Here is a 27,544-nt window from a genome sequence, read left to right on the forward strand (position 1 = left end):
AGTGATTAATAACCAGAATATATAAGGAGCTTAGACAATTCTGCAGGAAAAAAAAAATCTAATAATCCATTTAAAAATGGATAAAAGATTTGAATAGACATTTCTCAAAAGAAGACATATAAATGGCAAACTGGTATATGTAAAAGTGCTCAACATCATTGATCATCACAAATGCAAATCATGGCTACAATGAGATATTATCTCACCCCAGTTAAAATGACTTTTATCCAAAAGTTAGGCAGTAAACAAACGCTGGTGAGGATGTGGAGAAAAGGGAACCCTTGTACAGTGTTGGTGGGAATGTAAATTGGTACAACCACTATGAAGAATGGTTTGGAGATTCCTAAAAAATTAAAACTAGAGCTACCATATTACCCAGCAGTCCCACTGCTGGGTATATACCCAACAGAAAGGCAACTTCTGTATGAAAGAGCTATCTGCATTCTCATGTTTTTTGCAGCACTGTTCGCAGTAGCCAAGATTTAGAAGCAAACTTTGTATCCATCAACAGATGAATGAATAAGGGAAATGTGGTACATATACACAATGGAGTACTAATCAGCCATTAAAAAAAAAGAATGAGATTCTGTCATTTACAACAACATGGATGGAACTGGAGATCATTATGTAAAGTGAAATAAGCCCTGGCATAGAAAGACAAATATCACGGATTCTCACTTGTTTGTGGGATCTAAAAATGAACTCATGGACATAGAGAGTAGAAGGATGGTTACCAGAGTCTGGGAAGGGTAGTTGGGCTGTTGGGGGAAGTAGAGGTGGTTAATGGCTACAAAAAATACACAGAATGAGTAAGACCTAGTATTTGGTAGCATAACGAGGTGACTGTAGTCAATAATTAATTGTACGTTTTAAAATAACTGAAAGTGTATAATTAGATGGTAACACAAAGGATAAATGCTTGAGGTAGATACGCCATTCTCCATGATGTGATTATTATGCATTGCATGCCTGTATCAAAACATCTGATGTTCCATGTAAGTGTATATACCAACTATATACTCAAAATATTAAAAAATGTTCAAAAAGTCTAGCACATACAATTACGTATACTACACAATACTTGATAAAGATAATAAATAACTATATACTTGTTTATTATTTACTTTTTACCATTATTATAGACTGTACTTCTTACACTTGTTTTTTTAAGTTATTATACAACAGCCTCAGGCAGGCCCTTCAGGAGACATTCCAGAAAAAGGCACTGTTATCAGAGAAGATGACAACTCTTTGCATATCGTTACCCTTGAAGACTTTTCAAGGGGACAAAATGTGGAGGTGAAAACAGTGATATTGATTATCCTGACCCTGTGTAGACCTAGGCTAATTTTCTTAGTTTTTAACAAAAAAGTTTAAAAAGCTTTTTCCTATTTTAATTTTTTAACTTATAAGGGTATGTAAAAAGGAAATACTTTTGTACAGCTGTACAATGTATGTGTTTTAAGCTAAGCGTTATTACAAGAGTCAGAAAGCTTTAAAAAATTTTTAAGTTTATAAAGTTAAAAAATTACAATAAGGTAAGGTTAATTTATTACTGAAGGAAGAACACTTTTTTACAGTAAATTTAGTGTAGCCTAGGTATACTGTTAACGTCTTAGGCCTTCATGTTCATTTACCACTCACTAACTCACCCAAAACAATTTTCAGTCCTGCAAACTCCATTCATGCTAAGTCCCCTGTATGAGTGTGTACCATTTTTTACCTTTTATATCTTATTTTTACTGTAGCTTTTCTATATTTAGATACATAAATATTTACCATTGTTACAGTTTCCTACAGCATTCAGTACAGTAACGTGATACATAGGCTTGTAGCCTAGGAGCGCAATAGGCTATTCCATATAACCTAAGTGTGTAGTAGTCTATACCATCTAGGTTTGTGAAAATACACTGTATGCTCACACAATGACGAAATTGCTGAATGATACATTTCTCAGAATGTATCTCCATTGTTAAGTATGTATTATTGTACTTACTGTTCAGCATCTCAAATCCAAAATCTGAAATGCTCCAATGAAGAAGCATTTGGAGCTTTGATTGAAATGTTGGCACTCCAAAAGCAAGGATTTGGGGTTTTTTGATTTCAGATGTGCAACCTATTAATAATTATATTAAATGTAAGTATGTTGAACGTTGTAACATTCAGGGATTAGCAGAATGGGTTTACAAAAAACAAATTAGAATCCAACTTTATGCTGTCTACAGGAGATAGACTTTAGATTCATAGACACAAATAGGTTAAAGTAACAGGATGGAAAAAGATATACCATGTAAGTAGTAGTCAACAAAAATGGTAGAATGGCTATATTTAGGTCAAACAGAATACACTTAGAGTAGAAATCGGTACTAGAAACAAAGACATTTTATAATGGTAAAAGAATCAATAGTGAAAAGATACATCAATTATCAACACACCTCAAAACAAACTTTTTGTAGATATATGAAAAGAAAATCTGCGGTATTTAAGGGAAAAACAGGTAATTTGACTGAAGTTGTTGAAAAATACTCCACTTTTGATATTTCATAGAAAAACTGGACAGAAAATTGGCAAAGTTTTAGAACACTTGAATAACATTGTGAATCTGACATAACAGACATCCAAAGATCACTTCAGCCAACAGTAGAAGAATGCACATTCTTCTCAAGCAGGTGTTAAAACAGTCTCCAGGGGAGACCATACTTAAGACTGAAAAAAAGTCAATAAATTTAAAATGATTGAAAACATACAAAACAGTTTTCTGTCAATAAATTTAAAATGATTGAAGACATACAAAACAGTTTTCTGACCACAATGGAATTAAATTAAAAATCAACAGTAGTTACTTTGAGATATCTGCAAGTATTTGGAAATTACAAGACACATTACTAAATAACCCATTAGTTAAAGAAGAAATAACAAAGGAAATGTAAAAGGATTTTAAACTGAATGAAAACGGAAACACATCGTATCACAATTTGTGGTATCAGCCAAAGCAATGTTTATAGAGAATTGTGTATCCTTAAGTGTCTGTCTTTAAAAAGAATAACAAAGCTAACTGAAGACAAGCAGAAGGAAGGAAATAATAAAGATTAGAGTAGAAATTAGTGATAGAGACAGACAGGAATAGAGATTGCCTGTGATGGTGGATGCCAAATGAGTGATCTTATCGGAGTGCAGAAATACTCTAAAACCGATTTATGGTAATGGTTGAACTGCTGGTTAAATTTAGTAAAGATCTTTGAATTGCATACAATATTTTTAGCATGTATATTTTATTATATACAAAATATATCTAAATAATGGTTTTTTTAAAACAAATGTGGGAAATAAGATTATGTAGCATTATGTTTATCCAGATGTCCCATAATGTTTATATTAATATTTTTTAATGACATCATTAAAACATAAAGATTGATTTTTAAGTTTCCAGTTATTTTGACCCCTTAATACTCTCTTTCTAGAGCTAATCTTATTTTTGAAAAGGATTCCTTTTCCTTTGTTTTCTGGCTGTTAGAGATTAGACATTATATATGAAACTTTTAATGAAAAAACCGAAAACCAGTTAAAATTAACTTTGCTTTCCATTTCTGCATTTACTACATTTATCTAGTTTTGTTTTGTTGTAGATCACTGTGTCCACTACTATGATCTTCGTAACACTAAACAGCCAATCATGGTATTCAAAGGACACCGTAAAGCAGTCTCTTACGCAAAGTTTGTGAGTGGTGAGGAAATTGTCTCTGCGTGAGTATTACTCTCCTCAGAGGTTGAGCTTAATACAGAGCTCTGTACTTACCTACCAGTTTGTAATGTCACTGAGGGTGTATGTAAACTATAATATTGGAGTATATGTACTTTTTCTTAAATAGTAGATTTTTTTTTAATCTTGTCCAATTAAAGTAGTGTGGATTCTCGTCTGTATTGTGCACTTTTATATGTAAATTTTGGGTAAAATCCTGAAGATACTAGTTTTTTATATACCCTCCCGCCTTACCTCATCCTCCTATGTTTAATTGCATTTGAACTTCAGATTGGATTTTAGCTATTGCTTCTAAAGAAGAGATAAACAACATAGTTGATGCAATAGAATGAGAAGTATTTTATTTATTAAAGTCAACTAATGTGTTACTGTATATTTTATCTACTTGCAGTATGGTAGTAGAATTATTTTTGGTTTTAAATATTACTTGGTTGGCTTTTACACTGACATGTTCATTTCTCTGTGATTTCATGGTGACTTTAAATATGTTGAAAACTTTTTTTTTTTGGCACAGAGTCTCGCTCTGTCACCCAGGCTGGAGTGCAGTGGCGTGATCTCCGTTCACTGCAGCATCTGCCTCCCAGGTTCAAGTGATTCTCCTGCCTCAGCCTCCCAAGTAGCTGGGACTACAGGCACGTGCTACCATGCCTGGCTAATTTTTGTATTTTTAGTAGAGACGGGGTTTTGCCATGTTGGCCAGGCTGGTCTCGAACTCCAGACCTCAGGTGGTCCACCTGCCTCGGCCTACCAAATTGCTTGGAATACAAGTGTGAGCCACCACGCCTGGCTGACAGATGAACATTTTAACTCAGTCTGGCTCCAGAGGCTGCATTCTTAACCAGCAAACTGCATTGCCTCTAATTAGTAGTGATGAGTTTCGTGCCAAGAAATTTTAAGTAAGTTCTTACTCTTTGTACTTTTCCTTAGCTCAACAGACAGTCAGCTAAAACTGTGGAATGTAGGGAAACCATACTGCCTACGTTCCTTCAAGGGTCATATCAATGAAAAAAACTTTGTAGGCCTGGCTTCCAATGGAGATTATATAGCTTGCGGTAAGTGAAACCATCGTTTCCAGGAACTTTTTAACAGGTATTTGTTATTGAAATTGAACTCAGTGGAAATAGAATAAATACTAAGTCAGGAAATGGTCTGTGCACTCAGAAGATAGTATAATAGACATGATGCCCCAGCACTACTGATTTTCCTTGTGTTGTACTAGAAGAGCATTAGCCCTTCCCTTTTTTATTGTGTACAAACCCTGAGCACCTCAAATACCTGAACACCTGATTTTTAACTGTTTTGTAGTTGTTCTCCATTATAACATAATTCTTTAGATATTGTGTAGAAGGCAGAAAAGGTCAAGTTCTGTTAGTAATATTTCCAATTTTGGAGACATTATGTGTCTTCTTAAGCTTGATATTCATTTTCCCTTATCTGCTGTTCTCTTCATGAAGTAATCTGTTTGCATAGCATTGATCTGTTATTCTGTGGCTTTTATTGTTGATAATTTATACAAATTTAAATAAGAAAAAATCAAATTTGATATTATTCAAATGCTCTGATATATCTAATGCCTGAATAGATGAGCTTTGATCATACTTTTAAATGACTTGGCCTTTGTTCAGCAAAGTTGACTTTCTCCACATATGTATGAGACTGCCAAAGCAAATATCTGGAACAATTATTCTATCTTTAATAGATGGCTCAAAAATACAGTCCATAGACCATTAATAGAATAATTCCTATACTGAGAAATGGAAATAAATTATGTAGGCTATGAAAATCTGCCCATGTAAGTGTTGCCACTTTCTTTTACCTCTCTAAATGGAAATCTTTCTAAATGTAATTTAAGATTCTTGTAATATATTTCTGGTTCTACTATAGACTTATTAGGTTGGTGCAAAAGTAATTAAAAGTAATGACAAAACCGACAATTACTTTTGCATCAACCTATATAAATGATTTTATAGGATAATTTTAGCCTTAGAATTATCAATATTGTTGTATCATTTAACATTGATTGTTTCTTTAGATTAGTAAAGTATAGCTTTTGTCCAAGAATCCTTTTCTTACATGATTTCTAATTAGGCCGGTGATCTAGCCTTTAAAATTTGACCATAAAAGATCTTTGAACTGTAACTTTGGGTGATAATTACTATTAGAATGTGATGTCCTAATTCCAAGTTTTCCTATTCTAAAATACTATTATTATTATTTGTTTTCAGGAAGTGAGAATAACTCTCTCTACCTGTACTATAAAGGACTTTCTAAGACTTTGCTAACTTTTAAGTTTGATACAGTCAAAAGTGTTCTGGACAAAGACCGGAAAGAAGATGATACAAATGAATTTGTTAGTGCTGTGTGCTGGAGGGCACTACCAGATGGGGTAAGTTTTCATATCAGTTTTTTCACCTTGGGATCTCATATTATGCATTATGGATACACAGGGTTTGATTAATTTTAAAATATAAATTGGTATGTGGTATGTACTTTTTTAAAAACTTTGTAATGTGTCACCAAAGACAATAGGCATTTTAGGTAGTGATTGAAATGCATAGTAATAGAGCAATGTCATGGTGTCATAATGTCCCTCTGTGACCCATAGCATCTAGTGCATATCTCAGTTATAGCAATTATCATATTGTCTGTTCATATCTGTTCTATAAGACTGGAAATTCCTCCAAAATATGCATTCTGTCTCGTCTTCTTTATTGATTATGTGCAATATATGCTTGATAAACATTAAGCTGAGCTGGTATTTTAATAGGGAGAAAAAGAATTGGTACAGGTAAAGGATAGTGGCCTATATGGTCCCCTAATTAAGTACTATTTCAAAGTAGAATTGCTGTCTACAAAATACATTTATATATGAATATTTAAGCATACTTAGTATATTGATGAGAAAGTTATGCTACTGGGTTTTATAAAGAGAAGTTGCCTCAAACTTTTCACTTATGTTTTAAAGTATAAGGTTTTTCATAAGTTACATGAAAAAATAATTCTTAGGCCAGGTTCAGTGGCTCACACCTGTAATCCCAGCACTTTGGGAGGCCGAGGCGGGCAGATCACAAGGTCAGGAGATCGAGACCATCCTGGCTAACACGGTGAAACCCTGTCTCTACTAAAAATACAAAAAATTAGCCAGGCGTCCTGGCGGGTGCCTGTAGTCCCAGCTACTCGGGAGGCTGAGTCAGGAGAATGGCATCAACCCAGGAGGCAGAGCTTGCAGTGAGCCAAGATCGCGCCACTGCACTCCAGCCTGGGCGACAGAGTGAGAATCTGTCTCAAATAATAATAATAATAATAATTCTTGTTACTATCTTGATTTATATGAACATGAGTTGTTAGTATCAAATTTTAAAATAGCTTTTTAGGTGATTAGTTGGGTTTATTTGACAAAAAAAAATCTGACTTGATACGTAATTTAAAAATCCAAGTTTCGGGTATAGTTTCACTTTAATTTGATATATTCTATTGCTGTCTTATTTAAAGTTCTGTGGCTCCATTTCCAGTTTTGCTAATTGACAGACTAGGTAATTTGGACCAACCCTTCCTCCAAGTAAAATTAGAAAAGTAGGACCAAACGTATGCATTTTAAAAACAAGAACCTATTTGAAAGCATTGGAAAGGAAACGACAGGAAAGAATTACCAGATTTGGATTGTGACCCTGGCTTTTGAGTCTACTTTTCCCCTGTGAGCATTTGTCAGTTTTGGTTGGGTGGGTGAAAGCACTTATACTAGCTTCACAGGGTTGCAGGGATTGGAGCTCAGTGCCTGACATTGTATGGGTGATTACTTTAAGTCCCCAAAGGGGTATATTATAGGGGAAACCAGAAGATAAGTCTTCATAGAGATTGCATCTGAACTTCATATCAGTCTCTGAAATTGAATTGAGGTGACCCTTGATTGCTAATATCCACAGGATGCAAACTTAAATCCTCTGAAAAAAGATAAGATGATCTAAGTGCTTTATTTTTTTCAGTTTTGTAACTACAATAACTAGAGCACAATAAAAAATAAACAGACATAGTAAAAGGGAAGACAGCATGAATTAAACCAGCCTAAGCAACAGACTAGAAACAGTCACAGCAGCTCTAAATATTGGAATTATCAGACAGCTTGAAAGTAGCTATGCTTACAAGATGAAAGACAAGATTGAAAATTTTAACTGAGAACTGGAAACTGTTTTTAGAATGAAAATATCATTCTGCTTCTGGCCCCTCCCAAATTTCATGTCTTCACATTTCAAAACCAATCATGCCTTCCCAACAGTCTCCCAAAGTCTTAACTCATTTAAGCATTAACTCAGAAGTCCAAAGTCCAACGTCTCATCTGAGATAAGCCAAGTCCCTTCTGCCTATGAGCCTGTAAAATCACCAGCAAATTAGTTAATTCCTAGATACGAAGAGAATACAGGCATTAGGTAAATAGAGCCATTCCAAATGGGAGAAATTGGCCAAAACAAAACTACAGGCCCCATGCAAGTCCAAAATCCAACGGGGCAGTCAAATCTTAAAGTTCCAAAATGATCTCCTTTGACTCCATGTCTCACACCCAGGTCACACTGATGCAAGAGGTGGATTCCCGTAGTCTTGGAGAGCTCCACCACTGTGGCATTGCAGGGTACAGCTTCCCTCCTGGCTGCTTTCACGAGCTGGCATTGTCTGTGGCTTTTCCAGGTGAACGGTGCAAGCTGTCAGTGGATCTACCATTTTGGGGTCTGGTGGATGGTGGCCCTCTTCTCGCAGCTCCATAGGTGGTGCCCCAGTAGGGACTCTGTGTGAGGGCTCCCACCCCACATTTCCCTTCTGTACTGCCATGGCAGAGGTTCTCCATGAGGGCCCCACCCCTGCAGCAAACTACTGCCTGGACAGCCAGGCATTTCCATACATCCTCTGAAATCTAGGCAAAGGTTTCCAAACCTTAGTTCTTTATTTCTGTGCACACGCAGGCTCAACACCACGTGGAAGCTGCCAAGGCTTTGGTGTTGCACCCTCTGAAGCCATGGCCCGAGTTCTCTGTTGGCCCCTTTTAGTCATGGCTGGAGCAGCAGGGACACAAGACACCAAGTCCCTAGGCTGCACACAGCATGCCAACCCTGGACCTGGCCCAGGAAACAACTTTTTCCTCCTGGGTCTCCAGGCCTGTGATGGGAGGGCCTGCTCTGAAGACCTCTGACATATCCTGGAGACATTTTCCCTGTGGTCTTGGGGATTAACATTCGGCTCCTTGTTATGCAAATTTCTGCAGCCAGCTTGAATTTCTTCTCAGAAAATGGGATTTTCTTTTCTATTGCATTGTCAGGCTGCAAATTTTTTGAACTTTGATGCTCTGTTTCCCTTATTAAACTGGATGCCTTTAACAGCATCCAGGTCACCTCTTGTATGCTTTGCTGCTTAGAAATGTATTCTACCAGATACCCTAAATCGTCTCTCTCAAGGACAGAGTTCCATAAATCTCTAGGGCAGGGGCAAAATGCTGCCAGTCTCTTTGCTAAAACATAACGAGAGTCCTCTTTGCTCCATTTCCCAGCAAGTTCCTCATCTCCATCTGAGACCACCTCAGCCTGGATTTCATGTCCATCATTATCAGCATTTTGGTCAAAGCCATTGAACAAGTCTCTACGGAGTTCCAAATTTTACCACATTTTCCTGTCTTCTGAGCCCTCTAAACGATTCCAACCTCTGCCTGTTAACCAGTTCCAAAGTCACTTCCACATATTGGGGTATCTTTTCAGCAGCACCCCACTTCTGGTACCAATTTTCTGTATTAGTCCATTTTCACACTGCTGATAAAGATATACTCAAGACTGAGTAATTTACAAAAGACAGAGGTTTGTTGGACTCGCAGTTCCACCTGGCTAGGGAGGCTTCACAATCATGGTGGAAGGTGAAAGGCATGTCTCACATGACAGCAGAAAAGAGAAGAAAGCTTGTACAGGGAATCTCCCTTTTTTAAAACCATCAGATATCGTGAGACTTATTCACTATCACGAGAACAGTTTGGGAAAGACCTGCCCCCATGATTCATTTACCTCCCACTGGGTCCCTTCCACAACATATGGGAATTCAAGTTGAGATTTGGATGGGGACACAACCAAACCATATCAGAGGAGTCTTTTTCATTCCTTTAAGCCATCAGTTTCTTTTCTTTTTGACAAATAATAATTGTAAGTATTTATGGGGTACAATGTGGTGTTTTCATATACATGTACATTATGGAATGATTAAATCAAACTAATGAGCATATCTGTCATCTCACATGCTTTTTTTGTAGTGGGAACGTTTAAAATCTTACTCTCTTAACAATATTGAAATATCCACTACATTATTATTAACTGCAGTCACTCTGCTATGCAATACATCTCAAAAACTTACTCTTTTTGTGTAATTAGCTGAAACTTTGTAGCCTTGGACCAACATCTTGGCATCCTCCCACTCCCACCCCCCACCTCTGGTAACTACCATTCTATTCTCTATTTCTCTGAGTTCAATTTTTTAAGATTCCACATATAAATGAGATCATGCAGTATTTCTTTCTGTATGTGATTTATTTTACTTAGCATAATGTCCTCCAAGTTCGTGTAAAGCTGAATAGTATTCCATTATATACAGTTTAACCTTGACAACGTGGGGGCAAGGGGCACTGACCCTCCACTCAGTTGAAAATTCAGGTATAATTTGATTCCCTGACCCAAAAGCTTAACTACTAATAGCCTACTGTTGACTGAAAATCTTACCAATAACATAAACAATTAACCCATATAAGCTAGAGAAAAGAAAATATTATTAAGAAAATCATAAAAGAAAACATATTTACTGTTTATTAAATGAAGTGAATTATAAAGGTCTTCATCCTCATCTTCACATGGAGTAGGCTGAGAAGGAGGAGAAGGAGGTGGGGTTGGTCTTTCTCTGGAGTGGCAGAAGAGGAAGAAAATTTGCATATAACTGGTTCCTCACAGTTCAAACCTGTGTTTTCCAAGGGTCAGCTGTATACCATGTTTTCTTATCCATTTATTTGTTGATGGGCACTTAGGTTGATTTCATATCTTTGCTATTGTGAATAATGCAATGAATAGAAGAGTGCACATGTTTTTTTCAGTATCCTAATTTTAACTCTTTTGAAATTGGAGTGGGATTCAATGCTCAGAAGTGTAATTGCTAGGTCATATTGCCATTCTGTATTTAGTATTTGAGGACCTCCATATTATTGTCCATAAAAGCTGTGCTGATTTACATTCCCACCAGCGTTACAAGAGTTCCCTTTTCTCCACATTCTTGCCAACGCTTGTTATCTTTCATCTTTTTTTAACACACCCCACTTCACAGATGTCATTTGTCTTTTTGATGATAGAAATTCTAGCAGTTGTGAGGTGATACCTCATTGTGGTTTTAATTTAAACTTCCCTGATGTTAATGATATTGAGCATTTTTTCATATACCTGTTTGTTATTTGTATGTCTTTTTTTGAGAAATGTTTATTCAGGTTCTTTGCTCGTTTTTTAAGTGGGTTATTTGTTTTCTTGCCGTTTAGGTGTTGGAGTTCCTTATAACCCCCTAACTGATCAATGGTTTGCAAATATTTTCTCCCAATCCACATGTTGTCTTTTCACTCTGTTGTTTCCTTTGTTGTGAGGAAGCTTTATATTGATAGTTTGATGCATTCATTCTTGTCTGTTTTTGCTTTTGCAGTTGTAGCCAAAAAATTTTTCAGACCATTATGGAGCTTTTACCTTATGTTTTCTAGTAGTTTTACAGTTTTCAGTCTTATGTTTAAGCCTCTAATCATTTTGAGTTGAGTGTTGTATATGGTGTGAGATACTCAACTTCATTCTTCTGCATATGGATACCCAGTTTTCCCAACACCATTTATTGAAGAGACTATCTTTTCCCCCAGAGAGATTCTTTTTTCTTCCTCCCTGGCCTCCCCAGAGAGATTCTTGAAAGAAGGCAGAGAGAAAATATTGTCAGTTAGACTGACAGCCAACTTCTCAATGAAATGGTGGAAGCCAACACACAGTGAAACCAGATAGTGTGGCAAGGAAAACATTTGCAAACCTAGAATTCTACATCCAGTGAAAATCTCTAGACAGTGGTAAAATAAAGACATTTTAAAATAAATAAACCTGAAAAATTTTCAGTCAGCAAACCTACACTAAAGAAAACCTTAAAGAATATGCTTAGGGCAGAAAGAAAAAGATTCCAGATGAAAGTCTTATCTTTTTTATTAACAATGATTTATCTAGAGATTGGAGTTAGGTAAAGGAACTTATATATGTTCTGTATCTGTGGATCTGTGACATGACTCTTATCTGAAACTATTGGAATGAAATATGAAGTGTTTTAAGTATACAAATGAATATATTTGTTCCTATGTGATGATGCCTGTGTAAAGGGACACAATATTTTTGTTGGGGGTAGACCCTGAGTCCATAGTAACTTCTGTTGAGGCTGCAGATACCCTATTATTGTTTTGTCAGCTCTGAACCATAACATACATACTTAGCTACTCACCAATCCTAAGTGGATAGCGAATAGTAAAAGGCAGTACTTGTAAAGGACACTTATTACTCCTTTAGCCCTTCAGAAGTGACCCCAAAAAGTACACTCTATCCTCAGGGGAAAAAAAAGCAGTGGTCATTAGGGTGGACATTTTCTGTTGTGGCTTGAGACATCAGGAATCATATTAAAAGTTTCTGTAGCTTTAGGGTTAGGGGAGTCAGGGATCAGGATAACAGATTTCCTAATTTCCCCTCTCTGAAACCAAGTGCAGCAAAACTTGGCTTGGGAACCCATCAACTATGCTATAATACTTTCTATGCAGTTATAACTATGCACCTTTGTTTTCAGTTATATCGTTAAATTTTATTCTCTCTAATTTCTAACAAAACTTTTTTGTTATATGATGAAATACTATTCTGAAACATTGAACTAAAACTGTGTTCTTAAGCAGATGTTTTGCTTACCTAAATTTCTTTTGATTCTTGGCCTTTAAAAATACTTGCTGAATGAATTAATATACTGTCTTGTATTGTATTTGTGTTCATGTAACCTGCAAACTCCTCAAAAAAAGACATCATAATATTTTGAGTAAGAGCAGAGCCAGGCTACCTAGGTTGAAATCTCTCAGATTCCCCACTTATCAGCTTTGTGACCTTGCTGAAGTTCCTTAACCACACGGTGCTTCAGTGTCCTCATCTCTAAAGTGCCCATAATAATAGCCACTTATCTTCTAGGGTTGTTATAATGTTAAAATGTGGTGATGCACATAAAGCGTTTGGAACAGTTCCTGATACACAGCAAGAGCGATACATGTTTGCTATTAGTATTATATTTTTAATTACCCCTAGCATTACGCAGCATGTTTGTACATAATGCATAATTAATATGTAATTTTTGTAATAAATGATACAACCCTTCAAGCTTGGCCTTTATCTTTTTTGTTGCATAATTAAATGATAATTGGAACCAAAGAAATGCTGAAGTGGAGTAGGGAGATACTTCTAATATCTAATAGGCTCACTTGAAACTAAATGGTAATAATCAATTACCATTTAAGAAAAGCGGTTTTGCTGACATGAACCATTCATATGTACATATAATTACTTCAAAATTACCATTTTGCCCCTTGGGATATAATCTCCAGCCCATTTTGCCTATTTTCAAAAGCAACAAAAATTTTTAAATGTGTTCAGCTACAAGAAAGTAGGTGTTTATTATTGGCTTAATATTTTTATTACATTTATATTATGTTCTCTCTTCCCTTCTCCATCACATTATGACATTTCACAACTCAGTCTTTTTTTTTTAAAAGGCATATCTACTTTCCAAATTTATGTAAGTTTTATCTAAGACAGGAATCCCTTCCTTCTTAGTAACATTTTCTTGGGGTGTGTAAAACATCAGATTTCAGTAAACTAGAAAAGTAAAGCACATTTGAGAAGCTATGCAATACTGTATTCCAGTCTGCTTTCATTAAAGTACAAAAGATGTCTATAATAAAATTTATTTATACTAGTGGTTCTCAAAACTGACTGATAATCAGAAAACCCTGGGGCTCTTTCAAAAACAATTAACAAAACAATTCTATTTTTAGACCTGTGAATACATATTTTGGGGGAGGAAGAAGGAGGGTATAGATCTGTATTTTGAAAAGTTCCCCAGGTCTCCTTGGGAAATTATATGAACAATCATGTTTGGGAACAAATGAATCATGTTACCACTGGGAAGAAGTTTGTTATACATCCTAACCAAGAAACCTAAATGGTTCTTAAGCATCTGCTAGCAGAAACAGTTATAATTATGAATACCTAATGTCTGTTAGATTTTGCTGATCCCTCACCTACCTCAGGAAGAAACAAATCCAAAAAAGTAAGATACGGTCTTTTTTATTTGTGTTAATTTAAAAATGCTACTCCTAAAAATATGCTAACTTCCCACACTTATAAAGGTATTTCTTATCTTAAATTCCTCAATGAATGCTGAGAAGACAACATCTTCTTCTCTTTCTTCCTTCCTTCCTTCAACTCTGTTTCTCTTCTTCCTTTTATCTTTCCTTTCTTTTCTTCTTTCCTCTGACTGGATTGTTTATAACACTTTAGAAAATTTCCCTGACTGGAAGAGGGCCAATCTGAATGAACTTTTTTCTGTCTTGGGAGTAAAAGGAAAGAAGATTCTGAGCATGGACCCTGACTTCCAGGAAGACTCCCATCTCCTCCTCAGTGCCCCACTCTTCCCTCAGTATCCAGAATAGAGTGGGGTGGGGAAGTAGAAAAGGAAGGAAATAAGGTGGTAGAAAACTGAGGCAACCCTAGTAATTGTTTTCTCTAAGTAAATTATAGGAAGTATACATTTTCTTTAACCTTAATGTCCACTACTGTGTGGACATCCTCTGGGAAAACATCTGTTGCATTAGATACTTTATGGTGAATATTATAATAAAATAAAATATGATTTATGAGGTCTGCTAGTTGACATTTTAAATTTTTCATTATTATCATTTTTATATTTTTGTAATAGAGTTTGACCTACATTAGAATGATTCTTAACTTTTTTCCTCAGTAAATCCTTTTTTAAAAAGAGTGTTCTGTGTATGCCAATCTTGAAGCATAGAATTGATGCCAGTTTTTAAGCTACTTGCTGTTTTTGGTTTTAGTCCTGCCTTTTTTAAGGGAAGAAAAAAATAATATTAATTTGAGGGTGTATTATGAATTATGCCATTATCCTAACAGTAACTTTTATTATAATCTCACCATGCTAAAAAGTATCCAAAATATTTTGAGATGGGAAGGGATTTGAGTTTGGTTTCTAATGTTTATCTTTTGGTAATCCCTACCAAATCTTCATAGTAATAGTAGAAAGAAGGAAAGTGAATATTGGATATTATTTTCTTTACTTAAAAGCTTTTGATGAATACTGTTTGAATTGGTTTAATATGCTGAAGTGTATGTAATGGAAAAACATTATTATTTTCTAAATTGAATAAAATGGATTTAATAAATACTGAAAGCAGAATTAACTAAGCAAAAATATGTATTTTCTGCTTAGAAAATGGATGGCAGTTGCTTAAGAAAAAAGTTTTTTTTACTAATTTAAAAATATACAGATTATCTGGGGAAAAGAAACTTTTTTTTGTATTTTACTTGTACAGTCTCACATATAACCACTGTTGTTCTCATGACACTCTCTTATATTGATGTGATCTTTATATGGTTTGTGCCATTTTTATCTCTTATTCCATTATATCTTAAATTCCATTTTATTCATCAGTTTCCCAAATAAAGCTATCAGGGTTGACATCAGCTATTCCCAGGAAAACAAAAAGGTTATTACTGCTGAACACTGGAATAATTCGATTATGTAGATTGAAGAAAAGTCAATCTGTTATAATTGCTTTAAAGAAGCCATTTAATTTTGTGCCTGTTTGCATTAGTCTTTTTTTTAACTAGATATGCAGATTAGTGGGATGAAAATATAGATTCTTTATTTGAATTGTGATCGCCAACTAAAAGATGAATATGAGGGCAGAAAATGAATCTAAATCTTTTGGTTTAAATGATAAAGTCTTTACACATTGTAGAGAATTAAATAAGCAGTTGGTCATACTTTTATTTATCTTCAGGATCTTTTGCTGTCTGATAAAAGTAGAAAGCTTTAGGGAATAGATTGTGTAGAAAGTAAATCCGACTTCAAGATTCAGTTCCTTTTTGATAATTTATTGTTTTAAATCCTAAATATCTGAAGCAGTGATGCCATGACTCACCAAACATATCTTTGTGAAATGATTTCCGGAGATTGGGAGAAAAAAAATACTAATAGTTGATTTTGCTTTAAGTGTTTTTTATTTCTCACAACATTCCAAATGTTTGTTTTAGGAGATACAAGAGTTTATCATTTTTTCTTTTAATTCCTAAGAAGACTTGTTACAACTTTCAAAAAAAGTTCTCATGGAACCTGATAAATAAGAAGTTAAATGTCTCATTTCATTACGAACTATCTAAATATTTTTGTCAGATTCGGAATATGTAACTGAATGTATGTAATTCTTTTTTGTAGCAGCCAAGAATAATTTAAGTTTCACAACTAATACTGATATGCCTTTATCATTTTTTTGCTAACCAGCCAAATCTGTATTCCCATGATCATCCTTAATGTTTGTACTAGTAGAGGACTACAGTGGTGCAAATTGAACCAAAATAGCAACTAATAAGAAGGAATAAATGAGGCCGGGCACAGTGGCTCAAGCCTGTAATTCCAGCACTTTGGGAAACCGAGGTGGGAGGATCACTTGAGGCCAGGAGTTTGAGACCAGCCTGCCCAACATGGTGAAACCCCGTCTACACTGAAAATACAATAATTAGGCAGGCATGGTAGTGCACACCTGTAATCCCAGCTGCTTAAGAGGCTAAGGCAGGAGAATCACTTGAACCCGGGAGGTGTAGGTTGCAGCGAGCAGAGATTGCACCACCACATTCCAGCCTGGGCAACAGAGCAAGACTCTGTCTCAAAAAAAAAAGAATGAGTAATTGATACAGAGACTTATATGGGTATTTGCATTTAAAAATAATTTTATATTCTGAACAGAATAAAATAGTTATACCTTTCCCAATTAACAAATTAGCCTTGCAACTTCAGAGTTCAATAAGAGTCCCTGTTTATTACCAATATTCTTATTTCCTCAAAGTTTTTTGTTTTGTAAAGGATTGAGACCTTCTGATTCTACATCTTTTACATTTTACTGGATTTTTGAGATCTGACAACTGATTTTCCCTTTACTAATAGAAAGCATGAAATGTCATTGATAGCAAAACAAATTCTAAGATCCCTTATGGAGATCTCACTGTTCTTACTGGTAGGGAAAGCCCAATTATAACGTAGACTTTACATTCTCCATCAGAGTATCTGCTGTGTTAAAACAGGTTCCTAGTCATCTTAGAATAGAGAAAACCGTTTATTTTATCCGGTGCGTGGTTGTGCTTTATGCATTAAATTCATGCTTTTGCATACTTGTGTTTCCTTTTCATTTTGTCCTTCCAAATCATTATTTTAGGAATATAGAGGAAAGGGTTGGCCAGGTGCAGTGACTCACACCTGTAATCCCAGCACTTTGGGAGGTCGAGGTGGGTGGATCACTTGAGGCTGGGATTTCAAGACCAGCCTAACCAACATGCAACACCCTGTCTCTACTAAAAATACAAAAAGTAGCCTGGCATATTGGCGCATGCTTATAATCCCAGCTACTGAGATGGCTGAGAGATGAGAATCGCTTGAACCCAGGAGGCAGAGATTGCAGTGAGCCAAGATCGTGGCACTGCACTCCAGCCTGGGTGACAGAGTGTGAAACTCTGTCTCAAAAAAAAAAAGAAAAAAAAAAAAGAGAGAACAGGGTCATTTTTCAAGAGTAATAACTTCGGGATGGTTGTGGGTTCTGGCTTTTGGTTTTTTGTTAGTCTTTGTTTAAATGCCATATTAACTCCAAACTCACACATCTAATGTAACTAATGGTGGTGGGAGTGGGGAAGGTTTTGGGACGAGGGATAATATTAGTAAATTGTTTAAAGGTATATTTATCCTATCAAATGAAATCTATCAAAAGCATAGGTAACTTAGAAGCTTTTATGTATCCTATGTATTTTAGATACAGAGATTTGCATCAACCAAAGTTACTAAGAATGAAACTGTTGGCTCTGAATAGGTGTGAATAAATCCTTAGGAAGAGATTTCCTACCTGCCCTTTAGGTGCCATGTTTCTTACAGCTGTCAATATTTTTTAAAAATGAGATTTTGGTTCTTTGCATGAATTGCATTTGAATTATGCAATTTTGGGGGGTTTTCTTTGTGGGGTTTTTTTGTTTTTTTGTTTTTTTTTTTTTTTTTGAGACAGGGTCTTGGTCTGTCACCTAGGCTGTAGTGCAGTGCAGCCATGCCTCATTGCAGCCTTGTAGTGCAGTGCTCATTGTAGTGCAGTGCAGCCATGGCTCATTGCAGCCTTGACCACCCAGGTTCAAGTGATTTTTCCATTACAACCTCTCAAGTAGCTGGAATCACAGGCATGCACCACTGCACTCGGCTGATTTTTTTTTATTTTTTGTAAAGATGAGTTTTGCTGTGCTGCCCAAGCTGTTCTCAAACCCCTGGACTCTCAAACCCCCACCTTGCCTCGCAAAGTGCTGGGATTACAAGTGTGAGTTACCACACCTGGCTTAGTTTTGTCTTATTATGCTTAACTAAATTATACAAGTTATATATCAGGAGAGTCAAATCAAAATAACCACAAACTTTCTTCTCAAATAAATAAATAAACTAATGTCTGACCAAGCAGAAACGTCTTTAGCATTTAGTCCCTCTTACTGTAGTTACATTTTACTCAGGAAACCCAATGTCTTTGTTTTTAAATTCCTGCATCATCTGTGCTTCAGAGTATTACATTTTCCCCCACTAATAGAGAACTTTTAGAAAATAAATAATAGAGAAAATTGGCCTGTAATTCTATCTCCTGAACAGAACCATAGTTAATGTTGATGTTTGTCCTTCCAGTCAACTTACATTTCTTTAAAAATAGCTTTACAATGTAGGTATATTTTTGTATCTAACTTTATACGTGTAACTATAGCATTTTCTAACCTTCATAATTTTAGTAGAATTTAAATATATTATCAGTTACTATTTGTTAAACATTTTAGGCAGCTTCTAATTTTTCTCATTTCTAAGTTTGTAATATTTGGGGGCCTGTTGTTTTCCCCCTTTTATCTTGTTATATTTGTGATATAAAATCTTATGAGTTGGAAAAAAAACACTAAAGGATTTAATTTTTTCAGCTCTAAATATCTATTGTTATTTTACTTTCCAAAAAACTAAACTTCCAGTTTATCTTACTATGCTAGCATTGGTTGTAGGGAAGGGAGAGAAGGGGGTGACATAGAGAGAGAGAATTCGAGTGTATATATTGATACTTGCATGTAGCTCAGGCTTTGGGGTCAGATCTGGGTATAAACCCTGGTTCTGTCACTAACTGTGAGACCTTGGGCATATTCCTTATCCTGTCTGAGTCTACTCTCTCATTTCTGAAATAAGGTAATACCACTATTTAAAATACCTCAAAGAGTTGTTAGGAGATAAATGAGATTATTCATATGGAACATTTGCACATATTAAGCTTTCAATAAATGGTAGCTACTACTACTAACAAACTGGGTAAAAATTGGGAAATTAAAATTGTAACCTCTACCCCATCCTCCTATTTTGCATTGTATTTTGCTTGCGTTATTCAAATGTATTTCAGATGTTTCTAGTCAGAAGAAACAGCATGTGCAAAGGCTTGAGAATGTGAAAAAATGCAGTGTTGTTTGGAGGCTGCTAGGATGTGACTGGACTGGTGAGAGATAAAGCTGGAAATAGATTAGAGAGAGAGATTTTTAGGGATCATTCTAAACTAAGTTAAGCACTTTGAACCTTACCTGTGCAACTCTGAAGAACTTTAAACAGAGTAATTGACATCAATTTTTGATGTGTGATTTTTTTTTAGTTTAATTTTTTAAAAAACAAAAATATCACAGCTTGCCAGTAGTAAAAAAGAAAGGAAACAAAACAAAAATAGTGCAGACAGTGCATAGGGTAGACTGCAGTAGAGAGGGACTGCTTACAGGATTTTTACTTTGATCCAAGAATCTGGGAGATATGTTTGAGTTAACAGGATATACACTCATTAGAGGGATGAGAACTGTAGGTTTATAGCCATTAATTAGCTTTTTTGATTTTAGGTAAGTCAGTTAACATGTCTGAGTCTCATTTTCATCTTCTCTAATTTGAAGGCATTGTATACTAGATTGCTGTTGCTCAGTGGCCATTTGTAAGACCATTTATGCTTACAGTAAGACTGCAATGTATATACATTAATAAGTGAAACCTATTTTTACCCCATGCGAACCAAATTCACCGAAATATTAACTGTCTGAGAACTCTGGTTTTCATTATTAACCTCTTAATTCAGCTCTTGGAGTGATTTACAAATGGAATAATTACCTCCAATTCTAGGATGTTACTTAACCCTAAGGAAAGAACCCCTCTGCCAGTTGAGCATAACTCACCTCAGAATAGAAACTTTCTTGATATTGAGAAGACAGGACAAAAAGTTTTCTAAAGGAAATTTTCTAAGAGATACTGAATTTTGTGTGACTATTTTTAGGAATCCTTATTGAGCAAATTGCATTAGCCCTGAAGGACTATGGTTCTAACATATGAATATTTTACAAATAGCAGTGATAAGGAAAAAAAATTATTTGTAAAAAATCTCACTAAAATACATTTTGAACCTCTTGTTTTCATGCTCTTATTTCACTCTTATTGTACTGTTCCTGTAATTACTATATATTTTTTAAGATTTTTATTCTTTGAGATGAGTCCATGTTGCCCAGGCTGCTCTTGAGCTCCTGTGCTCAAGCAGTCCTCATTCCTCAGCTACCCAAGTAGCTGGGATTACAAATGAGTGCCACCAGGCTCAGCTTACATTCTTTTTTACATTAACTTTGGCAACTTTACATTGTCAGCAAGTGTTCAGATAGACTTTTGCTGCCACAGGTTAATAGAATGTTATTACATTTTAGTTTATATTGCATCTTAATAATATCTGTCACGTTCCTTTAGTAAAGAGCTTCTGTTCTAATCAGTTACTATTTTGAAAGATTATAGATTTAAAAAACGGTAGACTAATGCTTTCTTTTTTTTCTTTGAACATTTTTTTCTTTGAACATTTTATTGGACAAACATAACCTACATGTAAAATGAAAGAATCAATGCAGAGGCACTCACATTTCCTAATATATAACTGTAGTTTTTAGTATTTGCATGAATTAGCACACTTCTCACTGCTCTATTAATAATGATATACTAATCTTGATATACTAAAATGAATAAATAGAATGGATAGTAATTCTCACACTTCAAACTAGTGATGAGTTAGTTGATGTGGTTTATTTTCTGGAACTAAACCATTTTTTCTTAAGCGCCTTCTTAAATCACATGTGGACATTAGATTAGCAGTTACCTCATTTGATTACCCATTATAGTCCTTTAGGGCTCTTTGATTTCTCTAGTAAAAATTTTTAACTTGAGATTTATGGAACACCTACTCCACAAGGATCTTCAGGGCATTTTTTACCAATTGAAATTGTATGAAAAAGTTTTTCATTTCCGTGTGGGTATTTTACTAGGAAGAGAGTTTATAGCTTTTAGAAGATTCCTAAAAGGGGTTAAATGTTAATGATTAAAAATCAGTGCTCAAAAAATGTCTATAATCTGACAAGTTGTCCTGATAAGACTGCAAATTAAATTGTACTAGGTGTACTAATTACTAAAAATTACAAATGTTAAAAAATAAATAAAGTTACAAATGTTAGTTGCCTGTTCTCACTTAGAAGTTTGCTAATTTTTAGTTTGGTAGACTTAAAATGAAAGAAAGAAAAAAGCCACACAATTGTTTAGGTGCTCTTTATTTTACTGCTTTAATTCTTCTTGTCTACTCCTTTCAGTCTAGATTCGTGTTTTCTATTATTTTATAATTAAAAAGTGAGGAAGAGAGAGTCTGTAACCTTAAGCAAGTAACTTTACCTCTCTTGTTTCCTCATCTCTTAGAGGAAAATAATACCAGACTTCCTCACAAAGTTGTAAAACTCAAGTGAGATTTTTGGCAGTAGACAAACTTTAATTTACATAACATCACATTTATACAATGTACATCTATTGTATGTAGAACAGATCAATTGTAGTGAAGAATTCCACATTTATCTGCTAATGCATAATTAAAAGAGAATGACTTCATAAACACATTAATCTGCACATAACGTCACAAATAATATCACAAATGACCTCACAGGTAAATAAGATTATAAAGACATCTTTTTTTCCCCATCTAAGACTATTAGATCTGTTTATGAAAAGAAAGTTTGAATTGGGCTTATGTATGTCACCTAGGTATATTTATACATACATTTTATGAGATTATGCCAAGATTATTAATTTACACCTTTGAACAAATATAAAACATGTTCACCTTTTAACGTGAGCTTTTTAGAAAGCATTGTTTGGGTAAAATATCTCTAATTTGAAATAAAAGGACTAAATCCATAATTTGTGTATGATTTCACAGTCTGTTAAAAATGAGTATTTTTACTCATTTTTACTGGTGCTTGATTTTAATGGTGCTTGAATCAAGCACCATTTACTGGTGCTTGATTCTGAGTGTAGTTATAGAGACTTTAAAAAAAAAGAATGTGCTGGCCACGGTGGCTTACACCTGTAATCCCAGCAGTTCGGGGGGCTGAGGTGAGAGGATTGTTTGAGTCCAGCAGTTTAAGAACAGTCTGGGCAACATAGCGAAACCCCCCATTTCCAAGAAAATTTTAAAAATTAGGCATGGTGGCACACACCTGTAATCCCAGTTACTTGGAAGGCTGAGGTACGAGAATCCTGTGAGCCCAGGATTTTGAGGCTACAGTGAGCTATGATTGCTCCACTGTATTCTGAGTGATAGAATGAGACCCCATCTTTTACAGCTTTAAAAATAAATAGATAAATAAAAAAAGTAAAAGAATATGAAATAAAATTTGTATGTGATATAGGTAAAAAGAAAAATATGTTAAGCTATTTAATTATACATTTGCTATTTTTATTTTTTATATTTGCTATTTTTATTAATGAAAAATTCCTGTAGTGTACAACCATTGTATTACTTACTACTCTGCATTACCACATAAGTTTTTTGTTGTAGTAATCTTGAAAACAAGAGCCTTACATGGAAAACTTAGTAGGTCAGTTGTTAAGAAAAGAGAGTGACTACATTTTTGAGTGGGCAGTTACACACATGGGTGCTTTTCAGTCGGATTCTTTTTTCTGTTTTGTTTTAGTGCATAAGGTTCAGTTTTCATCCTTCTCAAAATAAATGGGCAAACAGTTTTACTGCACTGTTTGTTAATTAGATGTTTTTACCTCATTATGAAGGCTGTGTATAAAAACAAAACACCTTCATCCTAAGTCTTTTAAAATTTAGAAGGCATGTTTCTTATGTAGACTATAAGTTAATAACCGGCACTTTTTAAGTGTTTTCTTCCTCATATTCTGAAGTGATTGAAATGTAGTATTTTAAATAAGAAGAAGAGTTTTTCTCATTTATTTCTGTAAAATATACCTGAATTCTGACCTGAGACTTCCCAGATTCTTCCCATCAAAGATACCTCCTGAATAGAATATTCCAACTGACACGGAATTCTAGGCAATATGTTTTGTGTGTATTTGTTTTTAATAGAGTAGATGGCATATTTAATTGAGTGAATGGATTCCAATCATCTGAATATGAGGTCCTAGGGATAAGAAATTACTTTATTAAATTGACCTGTTCTCTCTCCCCATCCAATTACAGTTTAAAATGTATATATATTTTTATTTGATGTGTTATTTAAACAGTCTTACCTTATAAAATAACATGATTCACTAGGATAAGTCTGTACTCATAGTTTTTAGGAAAACAGAAGTATTTGTTTCTGTTCTTCCTCCCAAATATGCAAGTGTTTAGTGTATACCTATATGTGCACATAACTTAAATTTTTGAAAAACCATATGCATTCATTCATTGAAAGTAGTAGTATTCAATGTCACCAGAGTACTTTTTTTTTTTTTTTGAAAGACAGATTCTTGCTCTGTTGCCCAGTGGCACAATCTGGGCTTACTGAAACCTCTGCCTCCCGGGTTCAAGCGATTCTCCTGCCTCAGCCTCTCGAGTAGCTGGGATTATAGGTGCCCGCCACCATGCCTAGCTAATTTTTTGTATTTTTAGTAGAGTCAGGATTTCACTGTGGTAGCCAGGATGGTCTCGATCTCCTGACCTCGTGATCTGCCCGCCTGAGCCTCCCAAAGTGCTGGGATTACAGGCGTAAGCCACTGCGCCTGGCCCCAGAGTACATAATTTCTTAACACTTTATTTTATTTCCTTGTCCTCCTCCATTTCTTTTCTCTTTGAAAATGTTTTAGATAGTTTGGAGGTTCACATTTAGGCAGAAAGAGTGACAGATAACTGCTCTACACTCTAGTTTAATTTGTTAAGACTCCTTTTGAGAGAAAAATTAACATCAGCCATGCAAGAGGAACTCTTAATGGTTATTAGTTTAGCATTTGAGATGAAATGTTAATGAAGAAAGAGCATGTAACAAATTTTTTGTTGTTTATGCCTTCCCTTGATTATTACTACCAGTTTTCACTACTCCCAGTAAAGCACATCCAGAAGAAATGTACTTAAGATATACTAGCCCTGTAATTTTTAATTTCATCCAGTTGTAATTTTTTATAACTTCCCTTGATATTTTGTTTGACCTTTGGGTTATTTATTTGGCACATAATAATTGTATATATTTATGGAGTTCACAGGGTTGTTGCAATACATATATATGGTGATCAGATCAGAGCAATTAGCATATCCATATTTCTCATCTCAGAAAGAATAAATATTTATTATTTCTTTGTGTTGGAAACAGTCGATATTCTCCTTCTAGCTATTTGAAACTATATATTATTGTTAACTATAGTCATCCTACAGTGCTGTACAACACTAGAACTTACTCCTCCTATCTAGCTGTAATTGTGTATCTTTTAACAAATCTCCCCATCCCCCTAGCCTTTGCATTATTTAGAAGTGTGTTGTTTAATATCCAAATTTGAGGGTTCTCCAAGTATCTGCATTTTAAGTTTAAAGTTTGTTTCATAGTCTCAAATATAGTCTAGCTTGGTAAATGTTTCATGTGCACTTGACAATAATGTGATTTTATTAGTTAGATTGCTCTATAAATGTCAGTTAGGTCAAGTTGGTTCATAGTGATTTGCATTTTTCTATTTCTGCCTAATTTTCTTTCTGGTTGATGTATCAACGAGAGTGGCAGTATTGAAATTTCCAACCGTTAGTTGTTCAGTTAATTATTTCTCCTTACAAATGTCAGTTTTTGCTTTTTGGGTGTATGCTCTGTTGTTTGGCGTACATACATTTATATTTTTATAGCTTCTTGATGTGTATTGACTCTTTTATCATTATGAAATATCCCTTTTTTTCTCTGATAATGTTTTTGATCATAAAGTCTGTTTTGTCTGACAACATAGCCATTCCAGCTTTTTTATAGTTACTGTTTATATGGTATATTGTCTTCCTACCTTTTAATTGCAACCTATTTTTGTCTTCAAATGTAAATTATATGTGGAATTGTTGGATTTTTTTTGTTTCTTCAATCTGATAATTCCTGCCTTTTGATTGGGGTGTTTAAACCATTCCCATTTGATGTAAATAATGTTTTGTTTTGATTTACAGTGCCATTTTGCTATTTGTTTTCTATGAGTGCCTTTTTTATTTCTGTGGTCGTCTTTCATTACCTTCTGACTTTTTAATGTCCCATTTAAATTTAATTTAATTTTGTTTTGTTTTATTTCTTTAGTAGTTGCTGTAGGTATTACAATTTGCATCTTAATCACAATTTACATCAGATTAATACTAATGTAATATTTGGTAAACTATAGAAACTTCAGTTTAATACCACTACCTTCCTTGCTGCCTGTTTGGTGCTATTTTTCATAAATATGACAGCTACTAAAAATCCTTACTGGTTTTCTCCCTACTTGTTCTGCCATAAAAGAGACAGAGAACTATGGAGTTCCTCAACTGTAATTGTGTTTTTTCTCTTTTTCCTTTGAAACATATGCATTTTGCTTCATGTATTCAGTGCATTATTGTGCATATTAGACCGTTATTTCTTCTTGAGGAAAAAACCGTTTATTGTGAGGTAATATCCCCCTTTATTCGTGATATTTATTGTCCTGAAGTCTATTTTCTCTGAAATTAATATAGCTTCCAGCTATTTTTGCTTAGCATTTGCATTATATGTTTTTCTCCATGTTTTTACTTTTAATCTATCTATCTCTTTGTTTGTAAAGTAGGTTACTTATAGATAGCATATAGTTAGGCTTTGTTTTGCCATTTAATGCATGTGTGATTATATTTGTATTAAAATATATCTTCATGCCTACTACATATTTTTCCGTTCATTTTCTGCCTTTTTTCAGATTTCATAGACTGTTCCTTATGATTTGTGTCACCTCTTTTGACTTATTATTTATACCTTTCTTCAAAATTTCTCAGTGATTGCCCTAGAGCTTACATTATGCCTTTAAAGTAATCTGAAGCTTTCTTAAGTAATATTGTACTGCTTCAAGGGTGGTATAAGAACCTTACAACAGTGTATCCTGAATTTCTTCATACTATCCTTTGTGCTATTATTTTTATGTATTTTACTTTTACATGTGTTACAACACACAATAAAATGTTGCTACTTTTGCGTTAAATAGTTATCTTTTAGAGAAGTTAAAAATAAGAAAAAATGAATATTATTTTATCTTCAGTTGTCTTCATTTATTTGTATAAATCCAAGATGCTGACCTGCATCACATTCCTCATAACTTCCCGTAACATTTTCTGTAGGGTAATTTGCAGACAGTGAATACCCTCAGCTTTTGTTTGAGAAAAATATTTATTCTTCCTTTTTGAAAGATGTTTTTGCTAGGTATTGAACTCTGGATTGACAAGTTATACCATTGTCTTCTTGCTGACATAGTTTCTCAAGAGAAGTCTGATGTAATTCTTATCTCTGTTCCTCTGTATATAATATGTCTCCTTTTTTTCTCTCTTAAAGATTTTATCTTTGATTTTTCAGCAGTTTCTATATGATATGTTGAGATGTTGGTTCATCTTGCTTGGTGTTCTCTGAACTTCTTGAATAGGGATTTGGTCTCTGCTCTTAAGTTTGGGGAATTCTCAGTTGTTATTTCTTCAAATATTTCTTCTGCTACCTTTTCTCTTCACCTGGAATTCTAATTATTATGGGTGTCTTAGCCCGTTTGATACTGTTTCATAGCTCTTAGATGCCTATTTTGTTTTGTTTTTATACTCCTTAGTTCTTTGTATTTTATTTTGGGTGATTTCATTTCTACATTCAGTCTCATATATTCTTTTTTTTTTTGAGATGGAGTCTTACTCTGTCGCCCAGGCTGGAGTGCAATAGTGCGATCTTGGCTCACTGCAACCTCCACCTCCCAGGTTCAAGCAATTCTCCTGTCTCAGCCTCCCGAGTAGCCGGGACTACAAGCAGACACCAACACACCCAGCTAATTTTTGTGTTTTTAGTAGAGATGGGGTTTCACCATATTGGGCAGACTGGTCTCAAACTCCTGATCTCAGGTGATCCACCTGCCTCAGCC

At 34.7% G+C, this 27,544-nt stretch overlaps 1 protein-coding gene and 1 long non-coding RNA gene across 5 annotated transcripts in view; both read left to right on the forward strand.

Moving 5' to 3' along the window:
- The window catches only part of COP1 (COP1 E3 ubiquitin ligase), a 263,415-nt gene that overhangs the window by 204,278 nt on the left and 31,593 nt on the right, over positions 1-27,544 (forward strand). For all 4 annotated transcript variants that reach the window (XM_054475121.2, XM_054475142.2, XM_054475131.2 and 1 more), the window contains 3 exons: positions 3,627-3,744; positions 4,688-4,812; positions 5,986-6,146. In XM_054475121.2, coding sequence (XP_054331096.1) covers positions 3,627-3,744; positions 4,688-4,812; positions 5,986-6,146 — 404 coding nt within the window. The remainder of the gene's footprint in view (positions 1-3,626; positions 3,745-4,687; positions 4,813-5,985; positions 6,147-27,544) is intronic.
- LOC134737762 (uncharacterized) lies at positions 7,164-27,288 on the forward strand. The gene is made up of 2 exons (XR_010122978.1): positions 7,164-8,440; positions 9,294-27,288. It is a non-coding gene; the product is annotated as an uncharacterized LOC134737762 (long non-coding RNA).

This window comes from Pongo pygmaeus, chromosome 1, assembly GCF_028885625.2.
Source record: "Pongo pygmaeus isolate AG05252 chromosome 1, NHGRI_mPonPyg2-v2.0_pri, whole genome shotgun sequence".
NCBI lineage: Eukaryota > Metazoa > Chordata > Mammalia > Primates > Hominidae > Pongo > Pongo pygmaeus.